The sequence below is a fragment of the Carya illinoinensis genome, chromosome 15, assembly GCF_018687715.1.
Source record: "Carya illinoinensis cultivar Pawnee chromosome 15, C.illinoinensisPawnee_v1, whole genome shotgun sequence".
Lineage (NCBI taxonomy): Eukaryota > Viridiplantae > Streptophyta > Magnoliopsida > Fagales > Juglandaceae > Carya > Carya illinoinensis.
The window spans coordinates 30,677,787-30,703,094 of record NC_056766.1 but is presented as its reverse complement, the minus strand read 5'-3'; the positions used below and the strand labels follow the sequence as shown (position 1 = coordinate 30,703,094).

The following is a 25,308-nucleotide window of genomic DNA, read 5'->3' as shown; positions in this document are numbered from 1 at the left end:
CCCAACCATGTGTTTGCTTGAGATCGGAGAGAAACGAGAGAAAGAAACAGTCCCCATATATTCAGAAGGACGCAAGAAAGATTGACAAGGGGGAAGATGGGGTGCTCATTTTCTGGGTTGAATGCGCTATACGATGCAGTAAACGGTGGAGGAGACGTTTGGATCAATGAGAACCGGTTCAGGATCGTGAGGCAGCTCGGGGAGGGCGGGTTCGCCTACGTTTTTCTGGTCAAGGAGGTGCCCACAGACTCTGGTTCGGCCACTGGTGGCGGTGGTGGCTTGGCTAAGAAAGTCAAGGACCCATCTCATCTCTCTGGTTTGAGCTCTCTCTTCTAAACCAGTCAGCATGTATCCATTTTTTAAGATATTCTCATCTGGATCATCGAGTTATGAATCTGAATGAACCGTTTTTGAATGTCTGTCTGAGCTCAGAAGTGATTGAATCTTGCCATTGAATCGAATAATTCGAGTGAATCTCAATTTGATATGGTGGCCTTGAGGGATTTTTTGGTGATCTGAAACTGTTATATAGGATATATCGGAATTATAGAATTTTCTATGAAAGTAGATCTTAAAATGTGGCGGGCTTGCATTTTTATATTCTCCAATATTCTTTGTTTTGTTCTTGCTGTTCTTTCTTTTCCTTGGATCTGTGTTTCAGGTATTATTCTATATATATATATATATATATATATATATCATTAAATACAATTTATGATACTTGGAATCAGATTTGGGTGTTTGAATTTTTTGCTTTATTTTTTTTTTTTAATTTGAATTTCTGATTTAAGGTTTTCTGGGTTCACAAATCTGGCGATGTACTCTTCTTTTTAAACTTTGTAGACTTCCACACACACACACACACACACATCTATCTATCTATCTATCTTATCTATCTTATTTATCTGCATTCACACATAACTATGATGCCCTCACCTATTTCCATATTGTCTGGTGATATTACTTGTAGATCAAAACTATTCAAAGAAATTTACTGGATAAAGAATTTGTTATCTTGGTTTGAGCTAGTGGAGTCTAAGCAATTATCTTTTTTACATGAATAAAATTGTTGGCGGCAGCATGTGTCTATATATATATATATATATTATTTTAACCATGCAAGGAAATCCCAAGCCACACGAGGCCCATATTCGGAAAAGATTAGTCAAAAATACAATTGGAGCGCCTTGGAATCATTATAAAAAGTAAGAATTTCTTATTTCCAATGAATGTGGAATACCATTCACCACCTTTCTATGCTCACTCAATATGGAGGCATCACAATCTCCAACCCTTAAATCTCGACAACCTTGTCAGGCAATTCGATCATAGGTGACACGGCTGTAGTCTCACACTCGTGGTTTGGTTTGGCTTTGATACCATTTGTAACGACTCACAAAAAGTCCAAGTAACATTTGAACCCGTACTCCAAAAAGACTAGTTGCTGATACTATTGGATTCCCGTGGGATCATTATAAAAAGCAAGAACTTCTCCCTCCAAAACAATGTGGGATCTAATTCCCCACCTTTCTATACTCGCTCAATATGGGGTATTAAAATTATTAAAATAGCATTTAAGTTATATTTATACTCTGTAATCTCTTGTACTAAAACTCTTAGTCTACTCAATTTCTTAAAATGTTTGTGTCTGGTTTTTTCTTCCTGTTATGAAAGTAATTTGATGGAAAAAAATGATTTTTCTTGGCGTGTGTGCAGATGATGGCACTTATGCTATGAAGAAAGTTCTCATTCAGAATGCTGAACAGTTAGAGTTGGTTAGGGAGGAAATCCGCGTCTCATCGCTATTCAGTCATCCAAATTTGCTACCGCTTCTTGATCATGCTATCATTTCTACTAAGGTAGTTACTTGGTATAGTTATTTATTTCTAGTTTATTAATTAGTTTTCTCATCTTTAAAAAAAATAAATTTTTTGACCAATATTCTAAGAGGAATGATATATGGCTGTTGCTTTAGTTGGTAGGCTTCAGTGTGAAAATTACTTGGTATTGAACTATATAGTTCTGGCTTTGACATTGGGCCCCCAAATCACAAGATTTGGAAACATTTTGTGTAAATTTGAGGAAGCATGGTAAAGCAATTATTAGTGCTGGAGTTGCACACCAACAGTATTTTAACCACATTGGCATGGAAATCATCCATAGTGTGCTTAGGGAAGTTTTTTAAGGTTCAAACTGCTACTAGGTGGTGGGAATATAATTTATTTGGGCGATATTAGCTTTTTTTTAATGTTATTTATTTGAAAAAATCCCTTCTAGAATGCAATGTGATTTAAAATAATTTTAAAAATAGATATTTATATAACATTATATTACTTCACTGACAGCCAACACAAGAAGGATCTAGGAACCATGAAGCATACTTGTTATTTCCAGTTCATTTGGATGGAACATTACTGGATAATGCCAAAGCTATGAAAGCTAGAAAGGAGGTTTTTTCTACCTCAGATGTTCTTTATATATTTCGACAGGTGAATAAAATCTCCTTTCTTTTTCTACTTCATTTATACTGTTCCTACTGCAAATCAATTTTCTTAGAATATTTTTTTTTCCATGATAACTAGATACTGCCTAAGGTGGATATTTTTCTCATGGATATCATAATTTTCTGCCTTTTGTTCACACTTTCTTAACTCCAAGCCACAATCATTGAAAGTACTTGGTTAGCTTCTGTCGAGAGTTGCAGTTGATTGCTTGAGGCCCAAGGTAGACATGTTGTTAGAAATATGGATGTCTGTTGTTTCTTGTGCTCTAGATTCTATACGAGAAGCACGTACGAGTTTTTTTTCCTTGTTTGTGTTTATATCTGTAGTATTTTTAGATATGATGATGTTATAAATTGATCTGAAATTTCTTACATGCATAATAATCATTTTAATTAACGAAATTCAATTTGACAGCTTTGTGCAGGACTCAATCATATGCACAATCTTGATCCTCCATATGCACATAATGATGTCAAACCTGGTAATGTTCTTATTACTCATATAAAAGGAAAACCACCTCTTGCTATATTAATGGACTTTGGCAGTGCTAGACCTGCCAGAAAGCAGATTCGCTCTCGTTCGGAGGCACTACAGTTGCAGGTACTTTTTCTTCACTTTCATCTTTCTTTTTTCAATAATTGTGATGTTAGAACGTTGATTGTCCTGGATCCCTGGTAAATATCTAAATATGCTTTGTCTATGCATATTTGCATATTTTGTGCGTGCTTTGTAGTTTAATGATATCTAAGAGAACCATTTTACTCTTTAGTTTAAGTTCTTCACTTTTAATTTGAAATGTCTTGAAAATTAATTTCCATGTTTTCTTATCCTTGGTATGCAAGGTCAGCCTCTTGTCTCTTCCTTTACTGTTATGATTAATATTTATAGATGCTTGCAATTTTCATCTCAATCAACCCATTGGATTGTATGCTATAGCTATGGTGATTTTTTGTTTTCTTCTTGTGTAGGAATGGGCATCTGAGCATTGTTCAGCTCCTTTTCGAGCTCCTGAGTTGTGGGATTGCCCAAGCCATGCAGACATTGATGAGAGAACTGATATTTGGTCATTAGGTTGCACTTTATATGCAATAATGTGAGGATAATTCTTGCTCTTTTACTGTCGCCACTATATTCATGATTTTTAAGCAACTTTTTTTTACTGTACCTCGTGTCATTAGTGATAATATTTTAAACAGTTTGGGAAACTTTTTTATTGTATGTAATGTAGGTCTGTGCATGCATTCTAATGTACATAAATATTTATTCGAGGAATATAGGGAGCTCAAGGGTCAGCTTTTTTTTTTTTTTTTTTTTTTTTTTTTTATCTTTAGTGATAATACACCTTCACTGGTGAGGCCTAGCATAACTGATTAGTTTTTTAATAGCTTGACTGGATATTGATGCAGCCATGGGATAAGAGTGAAGTTGCTGTCTTTAGAGTGATCTTTAGTTCTGACAACTTCGACTATTTATATGTAGTGCTAACATGCAAAGTCTAATTGAAGCAAGAGTCGTATAGTTCAAAGGTCTAGTTATAAGTATACTAGATTTAAATCAGCTTATTTTACGACCTTATTGAGTGATTTGAGTTGTGGGACAAGAGTGTCTATGTTCTCTAGTTCTCTCTCTCTCTCTCTCTCTCTAGCGCTGTTGCTCTTCACATCAGCTGATGTCGCTGTTTCAGCCACTAAAATTCAATTTTTGGAACTCCAATTCAATATTGTTAAGATATAAATTAGATAATAAAATCCATCTCTTCAAATTAGATTAAGCTTTTGGGACAAGTGATTATTTCACATAATATCAGAGTAGAGGTCCTGAGTTTGAACCTTGACTCTACACTCCAACTCTTTTAATTAAATATTCTACGTGTTGCACCCACTTCAGGGGGAGTGTTAAGATATAAACTAAATAATAAAATCTATATCTTTCCATTAGCTTAAGCTTTTGGGACAAGTGGTAATTTCGCAAATATAAATTCTGAAAGAAAAAAATTTGAAAAAATTAAAAAAAGTATGGTATGTGGTGTGTAGGCTTATGTTTAGAATTTTTCATTTCCATTATCCTGTCCCATATCAGTTTGGTACTTGAGTGAAGAGATTCTAAGAAAAGATTGTTGCAAAAAATTTCCATCCTTGTGCATGATGGATGTGAAATTAGATTTCAAGTTCAAGACTTTTTCTGAAGTAATAACAATGGACCAAGAAGATTTTGCAACAGTCGTGTGAAAGGATGTTGTAAACTTTGCTGCCTCAGTTAGGTATTGGTTCAATGCATCATGGTGCTGCCTTATAGGAAGCGCAGGGTGAGCACTGCCATCATGGTGCTGTCACCACACCATAAGCCATGCCAGAGTCTAGTCTTAAAGCCATCACCTACCTCAAATCTAGTATAATTATAAAAAAAACAGCATCTTTTCCTGATAAGAGCTGTCTGGTATGACTGCTAAGAAATTTTCAAACGTATGATGTCCAACTGAAGCAACAGGCATATGGTTTTGATGATCTATTCATATTATTCAATTTTTGTTTTGATTTACAATTATTGTTAAGTTTGAATGAGGGCTCAAGGTCTCCAGGATTCTATTAAAAAAAAAAAAGGTTTTGTATGAGGGCAGATAATTAATTTTCCTCAACTCTATGTGAATCATGGATATTTAGGTAATATAGTTTGGAGTCTTTAATTTTGATTGTCTTGGTGTATTTCTTTTGAGTATAAGTTATTCTTTAGTTGAGTTTATTAAGTTTTTATTTTTGATTTGGAATCCTAATGTTAGTACTAGATATGAGTGCAGATGTATTTATGGTGAATCTTCTCAATGAATTTTAGAGATTTTGATTAATGAAAGATTGAAGTGATTTGCATTTTGAGGCAAGAATATCGTAGCACCTCTCTCTCTCTCTCTCTCTCCCTCTCTCTCCCCCTCTCTTTTTCTCTCTCTCCTTCTTTGGTGTATTGTGGACATTCGTGTCACTGCTCACATAGCTGCTGACCAAATTCTCTTTTCTTTCTTCTTTGCAACCTCGAAAGCATGCCCTTTTCCTTGCCTATGAAAACCTTTGCACACCGTTTTCCCCGTTGTTAGCCATAAAGTCGACCATAAAGTACCTAATTTTGCTGTGAAAGAGACGTAAGAAAGGGTTATGTTTCAACTGCAATGAATGCTGTATGCTGGGGCACGAGTTTAACAAACTTCAACCTCAAGTATTCCTCATCGAGGAGGGTATAGTGGTTGGAGGAAAATTGTTGGATACAAGGCAGCCTTTCACTTATTGAACCTTGAAGACGAGGTACTTCTTAAAAGGGGAAAGTGATGGAAAACCTGTCGGATGTGGTAAAAGATTGCTGGTGAAACAGTATTGCAATAAAAAGAAGTTTAATTAGGATTAGGTTTGTTTGTTTGTTATTATTTTAGAGTTTTATTTGGATTTTTTTCCGGAGCAGTCTACTTTGGATTAGACTGCATGTGATAAGTATAATAGTTTACCGAACAACTACTTAGATCTTGATTGGTATGGACGCAATTTGAATTTGTTCAAATTACTAAAAAAAAGCAATCCCGTGAGTATACATGACCCCACTACCTGTATAAAGCGTAATCTCTGCTCAGGGAGGAGGTCAAAATTGGATTGCTGTTAAGATTAGGATTGCAATGTTATTCGGATCTGGATTGCTAGTTTAATTCTCTTTGGTTTACTGTTAAGATTAGAATAGGACTGTATTTTACTTTTCTTATTTAAGAGTGTTGATTAATAAAGTATCCTTAGTTTTTTATCCGAACAGTTTGTAGTTTCTCATTTGCCCAAAAAGAGAAGTTCTATCTTTTATATGCTTTTGTGCTGTTACAATACAGCGCAACCAGATCATAATTTTCTCGTGTCTGATTCCATTACTGATATACACTAAATATAGGATGCAACTCTGTCCTTGCGTCATTGTCACCATCCACACTATTTGTTTGTTTGTTTTTTTTTTTGGCCGGGGGGGGGGGGGGGGGGGGGGGGGGGGGTGGGTAATCATGATCTTGCCATTCAAGTTTTTAATATCCTCATCAAGGTGTATGTTGAGCTGAGATGTCCCAACACTACCATGGCATTGTTAGGTTAGTTTTAGTACCATTTCTCACTACAGGAGACACTAATTGCATGTGACCAATATATCAAAAGGACTAGTCACTATTGGGGCTCCCTGTAATCTCTCATATATAGACAAGATCAACTAAGTATACGTCCAGTGTAATACTCAACACCTTCTCCAGCAATACATTCAAACTGAACCAAATCTGAGATATCAATTCTAGTAGAATGTCTTTGTATCTGCATACAAATGCTATAGACTTCTGCATAGAACATTCTTTTTAGTTTCATGGATTACAAGCACGGCTTTTTCTTAAGATAATTATGACTCATCATCTTGAGAAAATGGATTCTCCCATTGAAGCAAAGCTGCATCTTTAGCAAGAAATTTTAATATATAAGTCACTGATAGCTACTTATTGCAGGTATGGGGTATCTCCATTTGAGTACGCACTTGGAGAATCTGGAGGAAGCCTACAGTTGGCCATTGTAAATGGCCAGGTAAAGTGGCCAGCTGGTCGTAAGCCCCCATATCCAGAAGCTCTTCACCAATTTGTGACATGGATGCTTCAACCCCAGGCTGCAGTTCGCCCTCGCATAGATGATATCATAATCCATGTGGATAAGTTGATTTCAAAGTTCTCTAATTAAGACAATATTGGAATGAACACATTGGAGCGTGATAAATGGGTTATATGCATGTCAACAGATTGACTTTTTAAGTTCCATTGATCGTCCATTTTTCAACCAAGGGATATATGGAAATGAAGTTATCAAAACAACTTAAGCAATAGTGTTACGTGCCAATGTTACAACGATTGTGGAGTAATAGTTTGGGTAGCTGTGCATTGGTTTAGTTTTGTTGTATTGTTTTGTAATTGCTATCTAGTTTTATCTCTTGCAATGTATTGTTTTGTAATTGCTATCTAGTTTTATCTCTTGAGATATCAATTTATAGTATTTGGTACCGAATTTTCTGCAGGAGTAGCAGTACTTACGTATTTTAGTATAATTAATTTAATACTTTTCTGATATGTTGAACATCTAAAATCTGAATTTGTTAACCTAAAATTAGTACACCAACTTAAAAAATGTCTCTCGCACGTAACACAATTTCATTGATTGGATTATAGGATTTTTCCAAAATTTTTGATTGACTCTAATGGGTGTGTAACGTGTAGTAAAACTCGTAATAGGAATCCTAACGGGAAAATACGTTTGATAATGATGTTGGAGGCCGTTTATTCAACGAGATGGTGCCCAAAGGAATTGACATTATGATAGTTTTCTTTTGGTAATTAAAGATTTGCATTGAAGTAAAATTAAGAATGTAAGAGATGGGAGATCTCAACAAAAACTCCATTAAAATTGATGCAGTGTAAGCATAAAACATCAAAAAAAAAGGACTGCTAGATAAAGCAGTTTGCAGTCCAATAGATGGACTCCTCAGATGTAGTTTGTAACATCAACCGAGTAAGGATCACTGCAATTTACAGTATTTATCTTGATGATAGGGTTATCCACATCCTCTTCCTCCAAAATTTTAAGCAGGGAAAGCACGAACATAGTTTGATAGTTCAATTTGGACAAGCTATACCAACGGTAATTCACCAAATAAATTCGCAATGAGAGTGGCAACATGTTGGCCTTGCGTGCGGTGGGATGTGATATGGGATGCTCAAGATTTGTAAGATATGGACATGGGAAATCAGTCTTGCTTTGCATGGATGATAGTGGCTGGAATACACGACGGTGTGGGTGGCGCATGAGAGCCACATGCAGGTCTTTTTGCAGCACTTCTACCTGAGTTTTGAAGATCAGCAGCCAATGAGCATGATGATGGTGTGCGTTTAATATTTTGTGGAAAAACAGTAGATTAGCAATACATGAATAAAAGATGTATGGACAGTGGCTTAGAGAGGCGGGCGAGCACGGCGAGGAGAGATGAGCTCCTCCCTCAAGCGGAGAAAGCTTGGATTTTCTAAAGAGAAGGGAGAGAAAAGTAACATTCATCCATGGATTAATTTAGAAAAGAAACAGAGAACAATAATCAACAGAAAATTACTTCTTGTGTGGAGGTGTGATGGCTTCCATGCTAAGGAATGTGTGGCTCGGATTCTGCACATATGCTGACCTCCAAATTTTGGCTACTCATCCTCCTATTGCGAGCATTGACATTGGTTTAGTCATCTCAATCTTTAAAATTTGACTAATATGTAACTTTTTTACTTTTAACTAATCACTCAAAACTTGTAGTCTACATTAAATTAGTCATTACATTCTTTATAATAATAAAATATTATTATTTATATTTTTTAAATACTTTTTAATTTACCTCTCAGATTTGCTACCTAGTTCAAGATGCAGTCCATGTTGAGCTCCATGACTCCTATGGTCTTCTCTTTGTGTTTCAGGGATTGCTCATCCCCTCTTCCTCTAAGAAGTATATTTTTTTCTATCCATCTCTCTCTCTCTCTCTCTCTCTCTCTCTTTGAGAATGCAATGAAGAAATGGCAGAATCTCCTGCAAATCAAGAAATGGGTACTCAATGATTTCTTGAGAGAGCGCTTGCAGAGATCAAAGAAGGTGAGGTTGATGGAGATCTGGCTGGTCTTCTGCATGATCTAGCCCACATTTATTGGCTTGTACAGCTAAAGCTGCTTAAACATTACTCTATCTACCATGTTTGGACAAGCTGTTTGCTTTACTTGATATTTATATTTCTTCGCTTTTCTGAATCTCTCTCTTTGGCTCTTCTCCTTGTTTTCTCTATGATTTTGATTCGATCTGCTTGTTCTTTTTTTCTTCTCTTTTGGTATGAAAGTTTTGAGGTAAGAAACCTGATCAATTTAGCCTCAAAGTTTTGAGGGAAAATACTCCCATTCTCTTGAACAAAGATTTCCATCCTGAAGGTGGTATTTTTTTTTTTATCTTTTTTTAGTCTCTGAAATCATGAATGCTGGAAGTTTGATCCCGTGTCTATGCTGGAACGGAGTTGTAGGAAATTTTACGGGAATGAAAAGGAAAAGAGCCGTGCGGGAGAAGGAGATGTGCAGGAAAAGGAAAAGGAAAAGAGGAGTGAGATAGACTAGTCGGAAGGAAATGGGAAACGACAATAGGAAATAATAAAATATTAATATAAAGGTGCTACAGTTCACTTCATATTGGAATGTGGGATGAATTTACTGTAGCTAATCTTTCAGATGAATTGTGTTTAGCTAATCCAATGTAAGCTCAATTTAATAGACATTCTCTAAAATATAACTTTTACTGGCATATGGCTAAGCCAATGCCAGTGCTCTAGTCAAATATACTAGAAGCAAAATTATTCCCAATAGATATGCTGTCTTTGAGGAATGGACAACCATTATGAAATGAAAAACTGGACTAAAATGGCACGAGTAGAACAAAAGTGGTCTAAAATTGCACAAGTAGAACAAAAGAAACACTGCAAGATTTCTCCTGTAACTACTCTTTTTATGATTAACTCTGCTTTATACCGGCCAAACGTTGGGCACGAATCAAGCCATTAACAACTTACCACCTTTCAGTCATTCACATTTTCTGTTTCATCATATAATATATAAAGTTCCTCAACTACAATGATTCCTTATCAAGTGCAAAAAACTTTAAAAATCCAAACTTACATTCAGATCAAATACGAGAATGTGGACATCAAGTTTGGCATGCCTGTTTCACAACCATCAGAATGATGAACTAACAGCAGAGTATTCTACCAGGATGGTGAAAGTGAGAATACTAGACCTTCTTGGTGTACTTCGATATCATGGTCAGTCATCGTGTTCCGCCTCACTTTCAGAATCTGTAGAAAGCAAAGGCATCCAAGACTGCATAACCATAGGTGATAGCTACAAAGCAATAAATTCTTTCCTTTAACTACAGCCTATCCCATATAGCATTCTTATTACATGTAGGTTAGTGATGGGGTGTAATTTTGGGAAAGAAATAAAAATCTGCTACGTCTTTTGAATAATTGCATAATTGTCTATTTGGACTTTTAAAATTTTTTTTGGCTCTAACTAATGAGCATTGTGAATGACATGACAATCACCTCTCATAAATTAAAATCCTAACCAAAATGATTTCAAAACTTTTCCTGCGAATGTTGGATTTGATGGTAGAATGATTCATATGTGCCAATAGATATCTGGATTTTCAAGAGTTTGAACTTTGAAGATCGTGTAAAAGGTCATTCTGTGAAATCTTCAAAGAGCATAATAAGCTTGCAGTCAATCTCTGGATAGAAGCTTCACTTGAAAGAATTTAGATCAACCTTTTACAGCCAAAGATGTTTGAAACAATATTTAAGATTTTGGACCTAACGTAAAATTTTCATTATGACATTGATATGATCAGGTTTGTTAATGTAAAATTATAAAATAAATTCCAAGCACAAATCTATGTTTGTGGACTAATTATTGTGGAATCATCCTAGGGTAATACATAAACTTTTAGGCATGTGGGTTAAATAAGTTCTTTGGTGAAGGAACTTACAAGAATGGATACAATGAAATTAGATAACATTAGTCTCTTCGTTATTTTTTTAATTTTTATGAATAAGGGCGATTAATGAGTAACGATAATATATAGCTACAGGTAGAAAATGATGTATGCAATAGTGTATGCAAGTGATATAACATTGATTTTGCTACTTAGCCTGACATTAAGTGAATACAAAACTGGTTTACACTGTTATGTGGATTGATGTGGTTTGTCAGCCTATAAAACTCTTTTTTTTTTTTTTTTAAGCAAATCTGATGTATCACATTATACCGTGCCAGCTTCTTTCTTCTAATTTTCTTTTTATTCTTCCTTGTAATTTTGTTTGTAGGCCTAGCATTTATCATTCTTATTGCATCTTTTATACTAAGCCTTCACATGTATCCTTCCTTGAATTGAAATTCTTCTTACTTTTACCCATGCACATGCTTGTGCAGGTGTATGTGCGCTATTTTCCAAACAATGAAAATTATGCTACTTACCAGATCTAGGATCATCACCAATCTGGCCTCTTGCATGAATTTGTTCCAAGAGCATTACAACCATCAACTTCCACCAATAGATATTTATAACGAGCAAGCAGAAAAGAAGAGTATTAAACAAGTAATAATAAATGGATCCATTCACCATGTGCTTCTCCATGTCCAAGGTCAAAAGAACTTCATAGCTGCCACAAAGAAATGGAACAAAGTTAATCGACTTGGAGAGAATAATATAAAGCAATGAAAGAACTGTCCTTTCCATAATTAGAAAAGAAAAAAAGGGCGAGAACAAGATCTGGACCATATGGTGTTCACCCAGGTGTATATATTTTCAGAATTGGAAGATATTAGGTTACTATAGTCAAAGAAATGATGACTGCAGTTACTATAAGTATGGCACTAAGAATTCTAATAGGAAAAGGCCACATAAAATTATGCTCAAACTTGACACAATAGATGCCTTCATTAATGAAAGAAACACAATACTGAAATTTGTAAAAGAGATTTTACGTGGCAGAAACTTGAAGGTGCAAGTAGAGGAGCCTCTAAGGAAAAGGGGGGAGGACTCTCTTACCAATATAAAAACGAAATACTAGTGCAAATTAAACAAAAAATAAAAATAAAAAAATGAAACTTGGCAACATCTAGTCCTGACAAAACAAAAAGTCACCCTCAAATTCCTGACAGAAATTAGGTCGTTATCTCACATGATATGATAAATGGTTATATTTTTTGTCATAGTTCTGTATATCTATCAGATATAATGCACACACATCCTTGAGTACATATTGATGTACAATCTTGTTGGCCATGTCACAATAAATATGGGGTAAGGAGGTACTCAAAAGTATTGACACATAACATTCACCTAGTGCTCCAAAGTATCCAGAAGGGATAGTAGATAATGCGAAGCACAGTCCAAGAGAGAACAAAAAGACCAAAAGAAACGCTTGCTATCTTTTCAAAGCCACTATATTTGGACATCTTTCCAACTTCTATAAATACATCACTTCCATCATGGATAGCTAAAATGATCGAACCAACACGGGCAAACCTGCAGGTGGCAAATGGAGATAGATGAGCTACAGAAGACATGAGTGCATCTTGATCTAAAACTTAGGAAATGTTTACAAGAGAATCATGAGAGCATTGGCATTGGCTTAGCAAATGCCAGTGCATCTAAATTTTTTGGCTTTATATTGGTGAAACTCTCAGCATTGGAGTAGCCAAAACTTGGGAGCTCCACATATGAGCTACAGTAAATCCAAACCTTTCTCCATCTTTGGTTAGACGCTGTTCATAGCCAAAACACATATTTTATTCCAAAATATTGGTATCTCCAATTATTAATTAACATTGTCAATAATAATCTTAATTAACTGATTTTGTGCATGGTTATTAAAAATATTACTATCTCTAATTATTAATTAACATATGGTTAGTGTAGTTGCAAAATATGAAGAATTTTTGTTTAAAATATTATTATTAAAAAAAAAAATATTATATTATACTTTGGCCAATATATGGATAATCCAATATGGGATTATATGTTGAATGGCTTTGGTTTTAGGCAAAACATGTAGTTTTAGGCAAATTTTGGCTTTGGCTTTGGCTAGACCATTGCCAATGCTCTGAGCATGTGCCTGCACTAAGATTTTTTTAGAATAAAAAGACAAGCATGTTACTTTCTTACTCATGTTCATTAACATCATCTTCTCCCTCATGATGTTGGATAACTGTCTATCTTCTCAAATGTTAATAGAGTTTCTAGTTTTTTTAATGCATTGGCTTTCTCAACTCATGCCTTTTTAGTTTTATAATCAATGAATCCTGGATTCATAAGGATTATTGAATTTCAGAGGAACTTAAAAAGCTTACAAGCTATGACTTTTATGAGTAAGGTTACATTGTCACACTAAAAAAACAGCTCTTGGTTCGCTTTCTCCATTCAAACAAGGCTTGTGAGCCTTTCCATTTCTTACATAAAAACATAAGGAGAGTAGGGCAAGAAAAGAATAAGGTGCTCGACCAAACTTTGGAAATCAAGGCACTAACATCGACACACTTTTAAAGGTCCTATTTATTGTAAAATGACTCGAGATATGTTAACTTAGTTATGTATGCTATTTTTCATTTTAAAACTTCAACTCTTCTTATGCATTAACAGAACTAGGACTAGTTTTTCATTAATTATGAATTGATCTTTTTTTAAGAACATTATGAAATAACAAGCTGAAAGCCAAAGCCCTCTAAATATACCTGAAAATATAAGACAGCGTGATTAATATAACACTTGCTATATGATGAAACATTGATACCAAAAAGTCGGAACGTCTCGTTTCCCAAAAGATCAGAGCAATGATGGAGTAAGTATAGAACCCGGCAGCATACATGTAGAATGCCTTCAATTTTAACCTGGCAGGGTAAGAGAGGTTAATTATGTGGTTACGCCTAGATAAATGAGATGTAATTATCATCAAGACCAATTAAATTAAATAAGCCCATTATACTAGTCGACTTATATTGATAAATGCTCTGTATGAGGGTAGGAACTAACTTCATTTTCTGGTCTGGCCAAACCTGATCTCCAGGCCCTACCCAAAAGTATTTGGTATTAGTGAACCATAGCTCATCATAGGTAACAGAAAGAGCCAAAAGCTCTGCTGAGGAAAAATAAACACATTTCCATGCAGACTCTTTGAATTTATTGAGTTTCTTCCTCTTATCATGTGCCTCAACGTCCAAAGCGATGTGCCCCTTTCCAAAAATCAATCGCCTGGCTAATTTCTGCATCAAGCATGATCATCTAGTTCAAAATATATAAGCTCAAAATTATACGAAAAAAGGGAAAAAGGAAGAAAGAGACTGCCAAAGAAGGAAAGGTAAATGTAGACATAAAAATTAAGCAGAAAGGATAGTCGATGATGTTCAAAAAGCAGAAAAGAACTTCAGAATTCAGATGTCACACAAAGGTATGAACTAATGGTTACAACTGAGAGCAAATTCTTTTTTGATGATGGGGAACCTTGGAGACTATACAAACACAACATGTATTTTATCCAGTTAAACCATGGAGCCATTTAACATGCCTGCATCACATGGATAGGCAAATCGACGGCTTTTCACCTATAAGAAATGACCCCTAGAAATTATTTACACCCAAGGGTTTGAATTTTAGACCTAGAAAGAGCAATCTCCCAAGACCAAGGCTCTTACCGCTTGAACCAACCCCTAGAGGTTTTACAACAAAAATTAATTAAGACCATTTTTTTCTTGTCAAATGAATGATAGCCGTTGGGATAGCAAAATGACATAAGGCCAATTTTGCACTCCACAAGTTTCGATAGTGCAACCAAGTCAGAAGTGATGGCTGTTCTAATAAGAGGAGTTTTTGAAGCTTGGTTGTTTAAAATCATAAATGTGGCAAAATAGGATCTTTGCACTAATTTGAGGTGAATGGAGGGCTGCAATAGTTTTTTTCATTCTAAATTCATTGCATTCACCCTTTGAAAATATGACTATCTTTTTGGGGTAGGAACTTTAAAAACAAATCTCACTTGCTTGTTTAAGCAACATTTCCCCTAAAATGCATGTCCAGCATGTGAAATATGTAAGTGAAATAAAGAGTGAGTTAGAACCACTGCTCTAGTACCACATCATATTCCCAATGTGGAACTGAAGTGTTACAGACTATTTTACTTAAAAACTTAATGTGAAGTTAATAATTTGCATAACATTCATATTAATAACATGTATTTCTTACTTTTAAAAAAAAAATAACAATAATAATTTTCATTACATTCGAAACCAAAAATGTCTAATTTTTATTATCCTCTCTTCTATCATTCTTGTTCCTTTGTCATCATATCTTTAACAGTAAATGCGTTAGGAATAGTGCATTAAGAATCCAATTTGTATGACATTTTGTATTAATATTTTATTTAATAAAATCTACATTATATGAGATTTAGGTGTATGAATGAGAGTACAATATACAGAACATTTAAATCACAAATTTCCTGTAACTTATAAATTAAGTGCATATTATCACTAATAAAATTGGGCATTTTATCTGATAAGACTATAACATATCTATCTTGATTGTGAAAGTGGTGATTTCTATTGATATGTTGGATTATTTTGATTATATACTGAACTGAACCACACCACAGTGAATTATCGTTCTGAGTAATTAAAAGTGCCACTGCTAATCCTATTGGAGTTAAGATTGTATTAATGTCCTTCCTCAAGCCATAAACCCCTAGATGGCTGGCAATGTCATTATTCTCTGTGAAAATAAATAAATAAATCATCTCGTGTGCAGAAAGCTTAGAGAGAGATCATTCTTTCAATGTTTTATTAAGTATGAATACAACGCTTTTAAACACAAGAAAGACAAGTGTGTGATAAATACAATGTTTCAACTTTAAGTGCACACACAGTGTGGGATAATTGCTTGGGCTTTGTGAATACGGACTTTTTTTCAGGATTCGACGAATTTGAAAACAGTCAACACAAACTGCAATACTAATATCAGTTCAATGGAATAACAACGCTTCGAATGTTATAAGCCTAAAAAAGAAAAAAAAGAAAAAAAAAAAAAAGACATCCAAAACCCAAAAGAAAATAAAAAGAGACATAAAAATGGTGAAAAATAAGAGGAGTACCTCAAAGACGCATCTGTCAAGAAAAAGCCGCACGGAAGGGAAAAAGAGAGCAAATAAGGGAACGACCAACAAGTCTTCGGGCTTCGGGTACGACTCCAGCTCCCAATCGATCCAAGTAGTGGCTCCCATCGGACCTATTCGAAGCTAGGCCAATCAATGGCGGAGTGATTGGTATTTCTCACAAAAAGAATGGCGGAAAACAGGGAGTTGACGGAAAATGGATGACATACTATCCAAAAGTTTGTCTCTTTGACCGTTGTAATGGTAAAGTCATGCAATTTGGAGAGACCCGGATTCGTTGACCCGAGTTTGGCCCATCAGTTTCCTTTTTTTCTTTAGTGGTTTTTCTTTTTGTGGTGAGAAGGTACCTAATTTTGAGAATGAGTAATGTTATGTACAGTCACTTTTATATATTTTTTATGTATTTTACTAACATGATTGGTTGGATTAATTTTTTTTTTAATACATAACCAATCATATCACTAAAGTGCATAAAAGAGTTCATAAAAATAACTGTACATAAAATTTTTGTTTGAGTATATATGAAAGTTGATAAGAAAAACAAAAAGAAAACAAGGCTTTGGATGCTGGAATATATATTTAAAAAAAAACATGGGATATAACCATAATAAAGAAAATTTAATAAACCATAACATAATGATTATTATCTTATTTGATGTAATATCTTATTTTTAGATTATGTAAAGTATAAAGAGTTAAGTTTAGGCCCAATTTGAAATTTAAACTCAGTTCAAACTAATTTTAAATTGAGTTTAACATCTGAACACATACTTTTTAAATAATTAAAATCAAATTAATTAAAAACATTTTTACACGTGAGACCTAAAACTTTTTTCGACTCAATATTTTTTTACACGCGAGAACCACAAGCTTTTTCAACTTCTTATAAATACATCTAAATTCATATCAACATTCAAATACATCTAAACTCATCTTAGACAAGTCTTATAAAACTTACTTCACCATTTCAACTCACTACTATTTATAAAGAACTCAACTCAACTCAACATCCAAACAGAGTATTTAGAGTCATGCTCCACTTTGACTGTTGGGCGTGCCCCACAGGTTAAATACCACTTTTCAATTTTTTTTTCTTTTTCTTTTTCACAATTTTTAACCATATTTAAATATTTTTAAAAAATAAAAAAACACGATGATATACTAATATTCACTTTCTTAACCATTAAGTAAAAAAATAAAAAAAATTAAAATATATGAACAATCAAAATAAAGGAATAAATTAATACGGTACACTAGCATTTTCCTATAGTTTATGCCCCTAGTTAAGATTTAACTGTCAATGTAAAAGAAAGGGGGTAAAGGAAGACCTGTTAAAGCATGGCTAATATGCCACTTTTTGCCTTATGTCTAATTACTCAAAAGTTGGACTTCATATAAGATTATTTATTTTACTTTATGTAATAATAAAATAATAATTTTTTTCATTTTTTATATATTTTTAATGCACTATTTAATTATTTTTTAAAATATATATATATATATATTTTTTATTTTCATAATTCTCAACAATCTCTATATCAACATACATAAAATTCATCTATCAACCTAAATTAACTTCATAATCTATCAAACTAAATTTTATCAAAAATTCTATACATTAATTTCCAGCTACAACATAAGCTTATAAAAGTATATCAAAAGTTCATATATTTCCATCTATCAACCTAATATACAATAATAATGCTAATTGAATTTTTATCATAAAATCCATACATTTTCAGCTACTACATAACTCCATACTAATGTATCAAAAATTCATACATTTCCATCTATAAGCCTGATACATAATAACCATGCTAACTGAATTTTCATCATAAAATCGATACATTTTAGCTAATATATAAGTCATACTAATATATCAAAAGCTCATACATTTTCATCTATCAACCTAATACATAATAACCATTTTCATCTATCAACCTAATATATAATAACCATGCTAAATGAATTTTTTATCATAAAATCCACACATTTCCAGCTACAACATAAGTTCATACTAATCTATAAAAAGTTCATACATTTCCATCTATCAACCTAATACATAATCTGTCAAACTGAATTTCTATCATAAAATCATACATTTCCAGCTACTATACAAAAGTAGCAACAAAAAGTAGGTGAATTTCCAACACAAAATCCATCCATACATTTCCAACCTAATACATAATGTCCAGCCAAGTATAAGTTCATCAAAATAGCAAAACAAAGTAGGATAATCAAAACAGCAACACAAAGTAGGTGGATTAAAACAATAAGTTACCCCAACCACCGTACAAAAACAACCAAGCAAAATATATTAAGATTGAGATGGTGATGATCTATTCCTATGTTTCTCTAGGATTTCCATTTGAAGTGACTTAAAGTATTCTTGTTCTACCGCATTCATGTTATTAACATTCAAACTCATGATTTCCATCTCCATCTTCTTCTTCGTAAGGTCTATCATCTCAGTCATATCCCTCTTAGCCTGACTTACCGCTTCCCGTCGCCCAATTATCATTATCTTCCTGTCACTTTCCTTATGACTTAACCTTTCATCAAAATCACTATTATGACTTAACCTTTCATCAAAATCACTAGGTGAAGATTCTTTGCGTTTCCTTTTTCTTTTCCTTTCTTTTTCAGCTTTCTTGCCTAGTGGTCTCTTTGCATTAATAGACATGCTCTCACAAATATTGTCATCCCTGACATTAGCAGCTGGAATGGTAGGCAGTCTCTCTTTCTCCTTGTTGGCATATTATCCATATGCATTTACCACTTTGGTTAGTGCCTCAATAGATTCTAACAATGGTCCAAATTAAATGTGGCTTTTTATGTTGATCAGTACATTACCTTTGCCTTCTCAATCTAAACAAGAATAATAAAAATATAAATACATATTTCAAAAACCAATAAAAATATAAATACAATAATAACCAAATCAGCATGCTTTTTTTTTTTTTTTTTTTGAAAATAAACTTCTCATTCAACTAACATCAATCAATACAATTTTTATCTCTGTTTAGGCATCCCACAATGAATTCTGGGACATCCTCTATCTACACTTTTTCCTCATCTATGGTCAGAGCATTTTTTGCTAATGTATGAGCTACCATATTCTTTTCTCTATGGGCAAACTGTATAGACCAATTTAATCTATGTTTAAAAGAAAATTTTACATCATCTGCTATAGGGCCATAACTAGCCAGAACTTCTTCTTCACTTTTCACTACTGCAATGACTTCCTTTGCATCCCATTCGAATCTAGCCTTCTGAATGTTGAGGTCATTGCACAATTCAACTGCTTTCCTCAGTGCATAGCACTCTGCCACAGCTGCATCTTCCACATTTGTTTTCTGATCACACAAAGTAACCAAAGCCTCACCATTCTCATCTCTTATCATAATACCAATACCCATTAACTTCCTTTTTGTGTCCAGAGATGCATCCCAGTTTACCTTAACAAAGTCCTTATCAGGTTTTTCCCATCTCATATTCCTCTTCATACCCCTATTCTGCATTTGACCATCCTCCTGTACTTTCCCTGCAGTCATACACTTGTTATGGGCTTCTTGAAAATCTTTGACCGTAGCTTTTGCAGAAGTAATCAGATGTTTAGGACATTCAACTTTGTGTTCAAATACAAAACCATTTCTACGCAGCCAAATCCTCCTGAATGTCACTGCCAATTCCTCCAACTAATTTCTCTTTAAGACCACCATTAGTTTCTGCCACAAAAGCATAAAATCATCTTCAAGACTGTTCCATTTCTGTACATGACTACTTTCATCTCCCTATATGTCATTTGCTGCAGGACATTCCCAAAGGGCATGCATCAGAGACTCATCTTCCAGTTCACACATAGGGCATTTTTTGTCTTGTGTCACTCCCCTCCTATGTAAGTTCATCTTAGTAGGTAGTAAGTCATTGTCAGCTTTCCACAAGAATAACTTTGTCACTCCTGGAATATCTAAATCCCAAATGAACCTCCATCTTTCATCATCTTTTACTTCATAGGAGCTCTCGCCTTTTGCCTTTTCTCTATTTTCTATATGCAAAAAATATGCACTTCTGACCAAAAAGAGTCCCTTTTTTGAAGGACCCCAGTACATCTTGTCTTTGGATCTACCTTTATTCAAAGGAATGATAAGTATCTTTTCATCTTCTTCTTTACTAAATATGCTTTTGATCTGTTGTTCATCCCATTCCCCTTTGTGTTTATCTATTAAAACAGCAACCTTAGATTCAGCGTGTATCACTGTTACTGGGGATTGAATGGCATATGATGAAGGGCTAGGAATCCACTTCGATCCCCAAATATTTATTTCTTCCCCATCCCCTACTCTCCACCTTATCCCTTCTTTTAACAAGCTTCTAGCTGACCAAATGCTCTTCCATACCAGAGAAGGATTTGCACTCAGTTTTGTCTCTAAAAAATTTATTTTTCTGAAATATTTCTCCTTAAATATGGTAGCTGCCAAAGAGTTGGGGGATTTTATGAACCTCCATCCTTGCTTTGCCAAGAGAGCTATATTGAAACTTTCTAAATCTCGAAAGCCCAAACCCCCCCTCCCTTTCTGCACCCCCATTTTCTCCCATTTTTTCCACACAATACCCTTCCCTTCCTTCTGTTTTCCCCACCAGAATTTTGCAAACATGCCATTAATGTCCTTACACAACTTCTTAGGAAGTTTGAAAACCCCCACAGTGAAAGTAGGGATGGCCTGCAGTATTGCCTTGATAATTACTTCTTTCCCAGCTTGTGAGATGAAACTGTTCTTCCAGCTTGTCACTTTCTTCCAAATACTTTCCTTAAGGTTCCTGAAGGTGCTGAGTTTTGACCTTCCTACCATTGCAGGTAAGCCCAAGTACTTCTCATATGTTCCACAAACTATAGAATTGTCAGCTTCCTTTATAGCCTTCTTCTCATCTACTTTTGTGTTTTTGTTGAAAAAAACCGAGGTCTTATCCTTGTTAAGGAATTGACCTGATGCTGTTTCATATATTTTTAGCACCTCTTGAATCCTTCTCCACTCCTCCATTCTTGCTCTACCGAATAATATGTAATCATCTGTAAAAAGCAGGTGATTTACTCTAGTTCCTCCTCGGGCCACCTACACTCCTATTGTGAATTGTCTCTGCTCATAATGGTTTAGTAAAGAACTTAAACCCTCGGCACATAAAAGGAATAGATAAGGTGACAATGGGTCACCTTGTCTTAATCCTCTTGAAGGCTGAAAATTAATCAATACAGAGAAAGAAACAGTCCTAACACATTTCATTAATAGACATACCCACTTCTCACAGAACCCCAACTTAGTCAAAACAGCTTCTAAAAACTCTCATTCTACTCTATCATAGGCTTTTGACATGTCTAACTTCAAAGTCATACTTCCCACCTTTCCTTTTTTTCTGGTTTTCATGGAATGTAATAGTTCATAGGCAATCATTACATTATCATTGATTAACCTTCCTGGAAGAAATGCACTCTGTGTTGGGGATATAATGTCAGCTAACAAATGTTTGAATCTGTTTGTGATGGTTTTTGACACTATTTTATACATAACATTGCACAAATTTATGGGTCTGAACTCACTCACTTTTTTTGGGCTTTTTGTCTTAGGAATCAAAGCTATGTAAGTATAGTTGAGAGAAGGTTCTAGTGGGTTATCATTCAACACCGAGATTGCTGCTTTACATACCTCACTTGACACTAAGCTCCAATGGTTCTGATAGAAGCAAGGGCCAAACCCATCTGGTCTAGGAGCTTTTAAAGGTGCCATCTGCTTCACTGCTTCTTCGACTTCTACTTCTGAGAAACTTCTTGTTAGCCTTTCATTCATTTCATTAGTGACTTTTCTATCCAACCCCACAAGGCAAGCTTCAATCTCCTCTCAACTAGGTTTCGTAGTTTGAAACAGCTTCTCAAAATATTGCCTGAAAGTTTCTTCTATTTCCTTATATCCCACAGCCCTTCTGTTATTCTCATCCTCCACTTCTTTAATGTAATTTTTTCTTTTCCTTTGATTAGCATAGGCATGGAAATATTTAGTGTTCCTATCTCCATGCTTGTACCAATTATTTTTTGCTCTTTGTTTTCACCTGAGGTCCTCCTTATCCAATAACCTGTTCAGATCTGCAGTTGTCCTCTTAATAACTTCCACATTGCTATTAGATTCCTCTGCTTATAATCTTTTTAACAATCTTGTTTTATCTTCTATTTCCTTCTCCACTCCCTTCCTCCTATACTTCTTCCATTTCTGAAAAGCTATTCTAGTTTTCTGCAATAAACCAGTCACACTAGAATACATACTCTGTGATCCTTCTGACCCCTCACTCTTCCAAACTTCTTTTATGACTTCTTCACAATCTTCTTCTAAAGTCCAACAAGCCTCATATTTGAATGACCTATGCTTCCACCTCTGACTCGAGTCTGCAGCTGCCCTACTTTTGATTAGGTGAACTAAAAGGGGTTTATGATCAGATGTTCTAGCTACTAAGATTTCCACCCAAGCCTCCTTAAAAATATCCCTCCACTCATGATTTGCTAGTGCCCTATCCAGCCTTTCCTTTGTAAAAGTTTCATCATTGTGAGAGTTACTCCATGTGTACTTATCCCCCTTCCATCCCAGGTCATATAAGTTCCCCTCATGCAACACTTCCCTAAACAACTTCATCTGCCCTTCAGGCCTTGTCTTCCCACCCCACTTCTCATCATTAGTTAAATCTCATTGAAATCCCCTACTATGCACCAGCCTTCTCCAGCTTTTGGTTTCATGGATTTAAGCATTACCCATGTATCCTTTCTCTTTACTGTTTCTGGTTGTGCATAGAAGCATGTGAGCATCCACCTATCCACACCTTCCCCTTCCACCCATGCATTTATGTGTCTTTGGGAATAGTTTATAATTTCTAGTGTCACTATTGATTTCCATAATAAGACTAAACCTCCCCCCTCTTCCCATAGCCTCCACTACAAAACAGCCATCACAATCAAAGTTCTTTTTAACATTGGAACAACTTTTATTTCTAACCTTAGTTTCCATTAAGAAAACCAAGTTGGGTTTATTTTTCTCTGCCATAGTGCAAAGATCACGAACTGTCCGAGAATTCCCCAATCCTCGGCAGTTCCAACTAAGTATTTTCATAATAAAAGGCGGGGCTGACATTCAGCCTCCGCCAATACATTGGTGTTCATCTCTGAAACAATCCCACCCTCCATCTTACCTCTCTTATTCCTCTTCTGATTTATCTTTTCATCCTCCTCAGCCTCCCCCCTTTTCTATTTTTGTAATTTTTCTGTTTTGATAAACCCCCTAAGGTTATGTTTTTGACTAGCCCTCCTTTTCCAAACCCCATTCTTCCGGGTCTTTTTCTTCCCATCCACCCTCTCTTCTTCAAATGTAACCACAATGTCCTGTAATCCTTCCTCCCCCCTCTCTTCTTGTGACTGTAAAGATATGCAAACTAACTCACCATTACCTTCTTTGAGCTCGTCTCTTCTTCCTTCATTCTTTCCCTTCTCCTTCTCTTCAAAAGTTGTGCTTACATCTCTACTACCCCCTTGTTTTATCCCCTCCACTTCCTCAGCTCTTGTTTCTTGCACTATGTTCACACTTTTTTCCCCCTCACTCCCCTCTTCCTTCCTTCCTTCCTTCCTCTCCCTCATTTTCTCCTCCACTTATCCCATTTAGGTTCCTGTCTCTACCCTCTTTCCTGCACCAGCTTTCATCCTTATACCTACTAGTTCCACTATTGAAGAAATTGTTTTTTTGAAATTGCTTGGCCCTCATCCATAGCCCATATTGTTGATCTTTGGCTTCTGACACCACCTCTCCATTACTACATCCATTGATACCATGTACAATACACCCACATGAGAAGCATATCTTTGACATTTTTTCATAACTAAATGGTATCCAAATGTTTTTCCCTTTTACCTTCGTCATTCTGCCCCTTGCCAGTGGTTGAGTCAGATTCAATAGGATTTGGACTCTTAGGAAAGTTTCCCATCCAAATCCATCATCTTTCACATCCACCTGCTCCACCTTTCCAACCTTATTCCTAATTTGTTCTCCTTTGCTTTTTGTCATACACGAAAGAGGCAGGTTATGTAACCTTACCCAGAAGCTTTCAGTATCAAAACTAATGCTCTGTATAGGAGTGAAACCATCGAACTCCTTCATTACCAGAACCTGGTTGTCAAACAACCATGGCCTCCCTGACCAGACTTTCTCCTTATCAGCTACATTATTGAATTCAATAACAAAGGTGTTTTTACTCACCTCCGTAAAACTGTGCGGCCTTGCTAATCCTCCAGATTTTTCCCATTGTTGTCTCCACTACTTCCCTGCTTATGGTCCTTGTTGAGCAGATTTTCACCATGATTGACTGTTGTTCTTTCAATCCCAACTCGCTCTGCCATTCCTCCTCCAGCTCTATCACAGCTTCTTCTTCTTCCCTCAGTCTAAGTCCCTTCCATTTTTCCTCTAAAACATCCATCGTATGTGCCTGATACTTCCCTTCATCTCTTGAATTTTTCTCCCCCGCCGTGTGCTCTGCCACTTGACGGCAGGACTACACCACTACTTGCCAGGAAAAGCCCCGGACCACTCACTAGGACTACCTTGCTGTTATAACTAACCCCACTCACACTCACGTACCTCCCGCGCACTGACGCATTGCTCCACCTCTTTCCTAGAGAGAAAAGAGAAGAGAATCATGCACTACGAAGCCACTCACCCACACATCACAACTTTGGAAACCACCAAGATAAATAACCAATCATATGTGAAGATCAAATCCATTAGATCAAGTTTCTAAAACCACTCATCACAACTTCACCAAAATAGAAACTATTTTGAGTCATCTAGTTTCTTGCTTTCAAAAATCATGCAAAACTATTTTATAAAAGAGAACTGCTACGTACAACCGGCATGCGGAAACAGGATGCAACCGGTTGTACGTGGCAAAGCTTACGTGTAAGGGGAAAGAGAATGTTGCAAGAAACATAAATCTAAGACGCGTATAAAGAGAA

General features: G+C 35.3%; 3 protein-coding genes across 3 annotated transcripts; 1 reads left to right on the top strand and 2 right to left on the bottom strand.

Annotated features, from left to right (window-relative positions):
• Positions 1-23: 23 nt before the first annotated feature.
• On the top strand, positions 24-7,561 carry LOC122296254 (probable serine/threonine-protein kinase DDB_G0291350). The gene is made up of 6 exons (XM_043105805.1): positions 24-316; positions 1,717-1,859; positions 2,346-2,489; positions 2,919-3,104; positions 3,473-3,597; positions 7,006-7,561. Exons 1-6 carry the CDS (start codon positions 97-99, stop codon positions 7,229-7,231), a joined length of 1,044 nt encoding a protein of 347 aa, XP_042961739.1. The 5' UTR covers positions 24-96; the 3' UTR covers positions 7,232-7,561.
• A 2,529-nt stretch (positions 7,562-10,090) lies between these two features.
• On the bottom strand, positions 10,091-16,500 carry LOC122296255 (ASC1-like protein). Its single transcript, XM_043105807.1, has 6 exons — positions 16,251-16,500; positions 14,141-14,370; positions 13,843-13,998; positions 12,452-12,637; positions 11,584-11,768; positions 10,091-10,403 (listed from the first exon to the last, which is right to left on the bottom strand). The coding sequence occupies exons 1-6, from the start codon at positions 16,377-16,379 to the stop codon at positions 10,372-10,374; spliced, it is 918 nt and encodes a 305-aa protein (XP_042961741.1). The 5' UTR covers positions 16,380-16,500; the 3' UTR covers positions 10,091-10,371.
• Positions 16,501-23,899: 7,399 nt separating this feature from the next.
• Positions 23,900-24,773, bottom strand: LOC122296794. Its single transcript, XM_043106590.1, has 2 exons — positions 24,557-24,773; positions 23,900-24,516 (listed from the first exon to the last, which is right to left on the bottom strand). Exons 1-2 carry the CDS (start codon positions 24,771-24,773, stop codon positions 23,900-23,902), a joined length of 834 nt encoding a protein of 277 aa, XP_042962524.1.
• Between the last annotated feature and the right edge of the window lie 535 nt (positions 24,774-25,308).

Excerpts from the sequence above, each read along its gene's own strand:
- LOC122296254 (XM_043105805.1), top strand. The coding sequence starts at position 97 with ATGGGGTGCTCATTTTCTGGGTTGAATGCGCTATACGATGCAGTAAAC. Across the intron at positions 317-1,716 it reads GGACCCATCTCATCTCTCTG|ATGATGGCACTTATGCTATG; the intron begins GTTTGAGCTCTC and ends GCGTGTGTGCAG. Across the intron at positions 3,105-3,472 it reads CGGAGGCACTACAGTTGCAG|GAATGGGCATCTGAGCATTG; the intron begins GTACTTTTTCTT and ends CTTCTTGTGTAG.
- LOC122296255 (XM_043105807.1), bottom strand. The coding sequence starts at position 16,379 with ATGGGAGCCACTACTTGGATCGATTGGGAGCTGGAGTCGTACCCGAAG. Across the intron at positions 14,371-16,250 it reads TTGACAGATGCGTCTTTGAG|AAATTAGCCAGGCGATTGAT; the intron begins GTACTCCTCTTA and ends TGCTTGATGCAG. Across the intron at positions 13,999-14,140 it reads TGGCCAGACCAGAAAATGAA|GTTAAAATTGAAGGCATTCT; the intron begins GTTAGTTCCTAC and ends TTACCCTGCCAG.
- LOC122296794 (XM_043106590.1), bottom strand. The coding sequence starts at position 24,773 with ATGGATGTTTTAGAGGAAAAATGGAAGGGACTTAGACTGAGGGAAGAA. Across the intron at positions 24,517-24,556 it reads GGCCGCACAGTTTTACGGAG|CTGATAAGGAGAAAGTCTGG; the intron begins GTGAGTAAAAAC and ends TCAATAATGTAG.